The sequence below is a fragment of the Mesitornis unicolor genome, unplaced genomic scaffold (genome assembly GCF_000695765.1).
Source record: "Mesitornis unicolor isolate BGI_N332 unplaced genomic scaffold, ASM69576v1 scaffold2463, whole genome shotgun sequence".
In the NCBI taxonomy this organism is placed as follows: Eukaryota; Metazoa; Chordata; class Aves; order Mesitornithiformes; family Mesitornithidae; genus Mesitornis; species Mesitornis unicolor.
In genome coordinates this window covers 699-8,180 of record NW_010175117.1, presented here as the reverse complement: position 1 = coordinate 8,180, position 7,482 = coordinate 699, and the positions used below count along the sequence as shown (strand labels likewise).

At 46.4% G+C, this 7,482-nt stretch overlaps 1 protein-coding gene across 1 annotated transcript in view; it reads right to left on the bottom strand.

Moving 5' to 3' along the window:
* Nucleotides 1-6,824, bottom strand: part of IRF4 (interferon regulatory factor 4) — a 12,130-nt gene extending 5,306 nt beyond the window's left edge. Inside the window, exons 1-6 of the mRNA XM_010181254.1 lie at nt 6,524-6,824; nt 5,873-6,059; nt 5,004-5,092; nt 4,308-4,449; nt 2,411-2,518; nt 774-1,127 (exon numbers count right to left, since the gene is read on the bottom strand). Of these exons, the coding sequence (XP_010179556.1) occupies nt 774-1,127; nt 2,411-2,518; nt 4,308-4,449; nt 5,004-5,092; nt 5,873-6,059; nt 6,524-6,727 (1,084 nt within the window). The 5' untranslated portion in view covers nt 6,728-6,824. The remainder of the gene's footprint in view (nt 1-773; nt 1,128-2,410; nt 2,519-4,307; nt 4,450-5,003; nt 5,093-5,872; nt 6,060-6,523) is intronic.
* Nucleotides 6,825-7,482: the final 658 nt, after the last annotated feature.

The following is a 7,482-nucleotide window of genomic DNA, read 5'->3' as shown; positions in this document are numbered from 1 at the left end:
CTGCTGCTCAGGTTGTCCTCTGGGACAATGACAGGCTTCCACCAGTTTCTCTAGGTGGACAGCCTTCTTCCCTCCAACTGCTCAGAACTGCTGGAAAACAGGGTTGAGGCTCTGCCCTCTTCCTCCATGGGCTGGAAGGAGAAGGCGCCATCCTTAAGCATGCCCTTGCCCTCTCTGTACTGCCCTGCGCAAAATGAGACCTTCCCACAGAGCTCTGGAGAGGTAATGCACCTCTTTGCTTAGGCAAATCCTGAAACTCCACAGCTTGTGAAATCCTTTTCAGCTCCAAGATATTTTTTAAACACTGGCACAGACTGAAAAGAAGGCTTCCTACTGAAATTCATGCTGATATTTGTATACTCTGAGCAAGATCTCAGGCTCACTCTGGGTCAGATTGAGAGCAGTGCGAGTGCAGACCTAGCCAGGATTTACACTAGCAGATCCAAGGTCAGGATCCATGTTCCTGTCACTCAATTTGTGGAAAGACTATTTTGTTAGGTTCCTCCTTACATTTCTTAAAATACGTGGGGTTTGGGGTGTCAGCAGCTGAGCATCAGCTCACTCCTGTTGGTTTGTGCAGGGGCATTGAATGTCCACAGAGAGCAGAATTTGACAGAATTATTCAGCGGTCAACTACTCCTTGACTGTGCTTGCCTAGAAGTGATAATTTGTAACTCATTAAGGTAACACAAAAAGAGCGCTCCCATAAAGCTGACGTGGAGCGTGACCAGGTGACATCTCCAGAAATCATATCAAAGCCATAAGGGAATTACCTGCCAAAAACTGCTGAGTATCAAAGAGCTTGCATGTTTGGTCCCGCTCCAGCTTGTTGGGCCGGTCACTGCAGAGCGCCAAAGGCCCATCCCAGTAGATCCTGCTTTGGCAAAGTCTCTTAGCATAGAGGCCATCAGGTGCCATCCACAGTATTACTCCTCGTTCCAGGTGGTTCAGTAGTTTTTCTATGTTCTTCCTCTGGCCGTTATCCTCTGGATAAGGGAAGATAACTTGCTCCAGGCTGCTGACCTCGTAACTGTGGCCATGGGATATCCTACAACCTTCAGGACTAGAAGTTGTCACCTCCTTCACCAGTATTTCACGGTAATATAAGCAGATGTGGAGTCGACAATCTACAAGGAGACAAAAAAAGAAAAAAATCACTGTAATATATTAGTACAAATGTTTTATGTTTTAGATTTGCACTAAGCCCAAGAGACATGTTTGTATGAGATTTTTGAGCCTGGTGGTAACCACCACCCAGAAAACAGGCTCATATTAGCAAAAAATCACGTAAACAATTTAAATACTAAAACTTTGGGGGCACGGTAGCATTAATGCTTTCTCATTTTATTATAAGGGCTACTGATGTGGGAATTTGGTGGGAACTAACATCCCACAAACTTCACATTTCCGTTTAAAAGGAAAAGTTGGTACGTGAGAAGTTGTTATTCTCACATTTTCCAAGTTCACATCACAATTAAACCCACCAACTCAGTACACTTCCTCAGATATAATCAGGAAGTAGCTGTGTTTCTCCCCATATTTTGCATAAAAGAGACTTCTGCACAGGGGACTCGCAAACTTGCACTCTGCTGCCTGAAGAGAAGCAACTGCTGGCTCCAGCTCCAAAAGGGCTATGCCCAAAATCCTCAGCCTTACTTTCAAATGTCCATTCAGTCTACTTGCCTGATTCCTAACAACTCACACAGCATTGAATATGTATATAATATATATGTGTGTGTGTATACTTAAAAATACATGTACACATACAGACCCTGATTCAGGAGAACACTCCCGCTCAAGAAACCCACCGAGCGTTACGTTACAGGTTTATCCAACAGTTCTGAGAAAAGCACATTCCCATACTTTCTCCCAGAGTTATTCAGAAAGTCCCCCAGCATCCAGACATCTGCAAACCTGGCTGAAATAACTTTCCTTTTCTTTCCCAAATGCCTTTTTTCACCAGGAATAATGAAGCAGAGCAAAGCCAGATGGCACCAGCAGGAGCCCAGCAAGGTACCTAGATAGCTCCAGTTATCGGGGGGCCTCCTCCCAAATGAAAAACTGACCTAAAGGTCACTGACACCCCTTCTCCCAAGATTTTCAAATTCACCTGGCAAGGCCTGATTTGGTGGCTTACCAAAGCAACCCAGTGCTAACACCATGAGCCAGCAAAGCACTTCCATTAACTTTAACCACCTTCATCCCTTGGAGTTGGGGCTACCAGTGCTTCAATATCCTGGCAAATAGAGGCTTAAGCATACACTGATTTTATTCATTGAAGAGATTTTTTTTTGCTTTTTTCTTCTTTTTTTTTTTCTTTCATCAGAAAGGAGAGATGGTGCCAGGGCAAGTCAGAAGTGGGAGTCTCTTGTCAAGCTCCTCAGAAAGCCCGGGGGGTTACGGACCTTACCTGAGAGGGCGAGGGCTTCACCAGACCTTATGCTTGGCTCAATCGGGATGCCAGGAGTCTGGGACTCAGGAGGGGCACAAGCATAAAAGGTTCCTGTCACCTGACAACCTGTTTTCACAAACAAAAGTCAGTGACAGCTGCCTAAATCCTAAAAGAGAAGCTGGGGCATAGATCAAAGCGATGTAAAAGCGAGTTGTTTTTTTTCTGAGCTCCACCAGGAATTCTCTCTATTCCCCCTACCTTCTCAAAAAGGTCTTATTTCCCAATTTTCCCAGGTATGCCAACTGCAGCAGTCTCTCTAGATGTTATTTGGACTGAATTTTTATTTGGGTCTGCATGAAATACTCCCTTGGCATCTCAGTATTCCCCCTAATCTTTTTCCCTTACCTAACATGTTATTCTAATACAGAAATAACTTACATTTTTAACTAGACCACAGTGCTCTTAAAAGTCGCCTGCATAAAACAACCCATTTTGTATATGGAATTTTACTAAAGACAAGCATAACAATAAAGCTGGAATTAGCACAGTTTAAAAAACACGTAAAGAAAATTGTGCAGCAGGAGATTATTAGGGTTTTGTTACCAGGACTGCTATTAGACTGTTCCGAGAGATGCCTTTCAGTAAGTGGATTATAACACGAGCAATTCATGTTTTCCGCTGCTTCTTATTGTCATTGAAAGTCTCTAGAGGATGACCCAAGTGACCTGCAGACAACCACACGCTACCTTTCCCAATGGCAGAACCCACCAGGATCAGGAGCTGGGGCAATGAGGATGTAAAACACCCGCATCTCTTGGAGAAGTCTTAGAGCCCAACAAGAAACCAAATAGCAGCCACTGATAACTGCCTCCAAATTCAGCAAAGCGACCAAACATATGTTTAACTAACTACTGCAGGGGATAACTTCAGGGCAGTGTTCATTCAGCTTGATACCTTGATGTTTTATTAGCAAATAGCTCAACTAAAGGCAAAGGATTCTGTCTACTAAGTCCAATATACTGTCAGCAAAAGTCGCAGTGCACTGAGCATTTACTTTTCAGCAGACCCAGACTTTTCTCTGCACCAAAACCTCTAGAGAACTGTCCTCTGAAAATGTGGTATCTGCTCTAAAGAGTCCTTCCTCGCTTCCCATCCTTTCCTGCCCTTCTGAACCAGCTGCTTCTCCTCACAAAGCAAAAGCCTGCATCCTCAGGTGAGGTATTCTGCAAGGGTTTATGGCATATGGTTCCCCTTCTCTTGTGTTTCATCCCCTGTAGGCTGTAGCATTGCCAGTTTTCACTATTCAGGCTTTTTCCTAAGGATGCAGAGTTTGGAAGGCCATGATTGTGTTAGGCTCTGGTACTGTGAGATCTTTGGGGAAGGGAACGTCCCTTTATTCAGTTTCTGCTGTACCAGCCCCAAGAGAGGCTCAATCCATGACAAATTGTCCCATTGCCACAGCACTAAAATAAAGTAATAATTTCAGCTTTCCTCTCAGGAGAATGATGCCAATCTAATCCACAAGGCTGGAAGGAAAACCTCACTGATCTGTGCCTCAGATGGTCCAAAATCAGAAAGCAAAGCTAAAGAACACATGTTCCCATCTGGGGGCTTGAGGGGAGATTGTTTCCATTCTTATTGCTTAGGGCTTTTGAGACAGCTGAGGACTTTGGGACGCTGACTTGCATCAACTCAGAGGACTGTGTAGGCCAAACACTGCAAGTCTGGTGGCAGTGAAAGCAAGAGCCAGGACAAAGGCTCTTGCCAGGGGCCCCATGGCTCTTTGAAGGGAGCCCAGCACTCCTTTCTGGCCACTTCTGTTAACTCTAATCAAAGTCACAAATAAGAAACCTGCAATCTGCAGTTCTTCTAGGTGTCCAACCTCAGCAAGCAACCCTAAATAGGAGCGTCTTACCATTTTCACAGCTGGGCCCTTGCCAGTGGTGGCTGCGAGCTGCAAAAGGGACACTGGGGCACTGGTAGGGGATGTCGGGATGTGGCTGCTCCGGGGCAAACTCCCTCCAGTTCCGTTCATGGGGCACCATGTAGTTCGGTACCTATTAGATTTAACAAGATATCCTTATACTCAGCAGCTGTCAAAAATAATTCTGTGCATTGCACCAGTTTTCACATTTCAGCTCCTCAATTTTCTCTGCCAAAGCCCACGGAGCTCTAAGCATTGCCCAGGCTATGCAAATAGCACTTTGCCACCATCACCAGTGAGGCTTTCAAATGAACTTCTCACCACTGGTGTGAATAATAAGCAGGGTGGAATAACAAAAGGCAGTCAAAGCATTGCTGGTAAATGTCTACTTGGATGAGCAAGGCTTCATTGGGGGCTGGCACCAACAGAATGGCAGTGCTCTAATACCTATCACTCAACAAAAGAGAGCTGTTACTCAGGGATAAACAACACCAAGGGAAATCAACTGCCCTGTGGCCTCCTATGACATTAGAAAAGTTCCTTCTCAATTTTGCAGTTTAAATATTAAAGTTTCTTCCCTAAGAGAACTAGAGAGCCATGCCAGCAAAGACAAGACATAGCACATAGCACAGAAGTGATGCTGCTCAACGTAGAAACACCAAGAAAAATATGTAACTAATGTCGTACCTGAGATGGCAGTGCAGTGTAAGGAGATGTTATTGGAAAGGGATGGTTCATCATTAATGGCTGCTCCTCCATGCTGATCTGTTTTGCACCTATGTTCACCAGAGGGATGAAAAAATTATGTCAACCACTTCTTAAGGAAATCTGAAACTGGCACACTGAAGACGAATCACTGCAACCTGCCTTTTAACAAGCAGAGGACTAAAATGCCCTCCAGCACCCATCTGGGACAGGATTCCCAGTGCTCTCTTGCAGGCAGCTCCTGGACACAGTCTGTCCCACTGGGCTGCCCAGTGCCCCACTGAAGAGCACTGCCCAGCCATACTCAGTGCATCATGTTTCCCTGCCCTGGGCCCTGCCAAATCTTTGCCTCTCACAAGCCCCGCCTGGCACCAGGGGCTACTTGGAGAGCAGGAATTACCCAGGAGGCTGCAAGCTGGGCATCCCTCTCTTCCCAGCTCCCAGCTCTTCCCCTAACAGCAGTTACCTACTGCCCAGCTCAGAAAAACTTCTGCTCTTCCCTGTATTCAAAACCTAGATCCAGCAAGCAATTTTTATTTTTTTTGCCTGTCTCTTGAGCCACTTCCTTGTCTCTCTTTATGCAGAACTGGCAGGGAGGCTCCAGCTAAAAGAGCAATTTCTTCAGCGATGTCTGCATCTTCTGCAAGAGCTCCCTTTCAAATGCCAGTGGCACTCCCGCAGACACAGCCTCTTAAGTCATCAGATCAAGCTGCACTTGAGCCCTGCATTTTGGCTCCTTAAAAGACTTAATAAGACTGCAGGGCCATTCCAGAAAAGCATGCTTCAGTCCTTGTGTGCGTACAATGAGACATATTCACACTCTGTTACATGGGGAATTTTAGATGCTTTACCTTTTTTAGCTCCTTCTGGCACAATTCTGTACACCTTATAGGGATCTGAGATGTCCAGCTGGCTTCTCTCCACCAGTTCTTCAAAGTCATTGCTCTTGTTCAAAGCACACCTTAATCTTGTCTTCCAGGTAGGAGGATCTGGTTTATCAATGCCCTCTCTGAACTTCCCTTTAAAAAGAGCCCAGGCCTGGAAACATTTCGGATAATCAAAAGAGCAAGGAAAAAAAAAAAAGAAAAAAAAATTAACAAGGTGCAAGTCCACAATGCTTGAAACAGCACATATGTATGTGCTTATATGTGCACGAATCTACTCCTTACAGGTTTAGGCTAACAGAAAAAAAAAGCAGCATGGTGAGGTAGGAAAAACAGTTTAGCAGGCACAAGAATGGGGAGAAAATTATGCAAGATAAATGTGGAAATAGATGTACTGCAGTCCCACAAGCATTTAGCTCCACACTTAGAAGTGGGAAAGGATGGGCGGTCCCATCCCACAAACACGGACGATATCAGGGCACAGCCAGGGCTACCCAGCAGAGCCAGTCTGCAGAGGTGGGTGGCAAGAATGGGATGGCAAGGGGCCACCACAGAGCCTCTGGGCATCCCTCCTGACCCAACTGTGGCCCAAAACCCTGACCCCGGGCTGAGCCCTACCTTGAAGAGGGCGGCATCCTCCTCGCGGTTGTAGTCCTGCTTGCCAGCATGCTTCCAGGGGATGCGGAAAATGCTCTTCTCATCGTTCTCCCACACCAGTCCTGGGTACTTGCCACTGTCTATCTGGTCGATCAGCCACTGGCGGAGTTTCCCGTTGCCACAGCTCACCGAGTTCATCCCGCACTCGCCCGGCTCCAAGTTCATGCCACTCGTGTCGGGGGTTGGGTGGGGCGTTTTTGGGGTGCCTCACCAAGCCCACCTCTCTGCGCACAACCAAGCAGCGGCTCTCTGGGGGGGCTGTCAAGGAGGGGGAAAGGGGCAGGATTTGGGGAGAGGAAAATCCATAGGTCAGGTGCTGGCTGAAGTCCCCGTGTAGAGGCCCGCCAGCAGTCCCCAGTGTCACACGTATCACGTCAAACAACAGCTACCGGTGTGCAGGGGGGCCCCGGGGAGCCCGGGAAACACGGTACAGAGCTTCAGGAAACAGGGCACAGCCCCCCACAGCCCTCCCCAGGCACCACTCATGCTGCAGACTTTGACAGACTTCCCCTCTGTCCTGACACTGTTTTGCATTAACATATGCAGGTTGCTGAAATTGTTCATTGCAAGTGACTAAAGGCGCAAACTCCCTGTCCTGCTTGGAGTTCAACTGGGTTTTTACTTTTTAACCAAAAAAAGGAAAAAAAAAGTATAAAAATGTATTTGCATATGACAGTGCACATATGTAGTGTTAGACACACACAATTTGGAGGGCTTCACATGCACTGTTAATTTATACGGCATCTCACTAGAACATCAAAGTAGTTTTCACAAGCTCACTTAAGCAAGTCACATTTGAACACATGATGTCCTATACATATCTACCCCTCCAACTGCTTCCAACACGCATATATAGGAACACTCAGATCTATACATTGCAAATACTTAAAAGTGGAAAGACATCAACCTACGGACCCTGG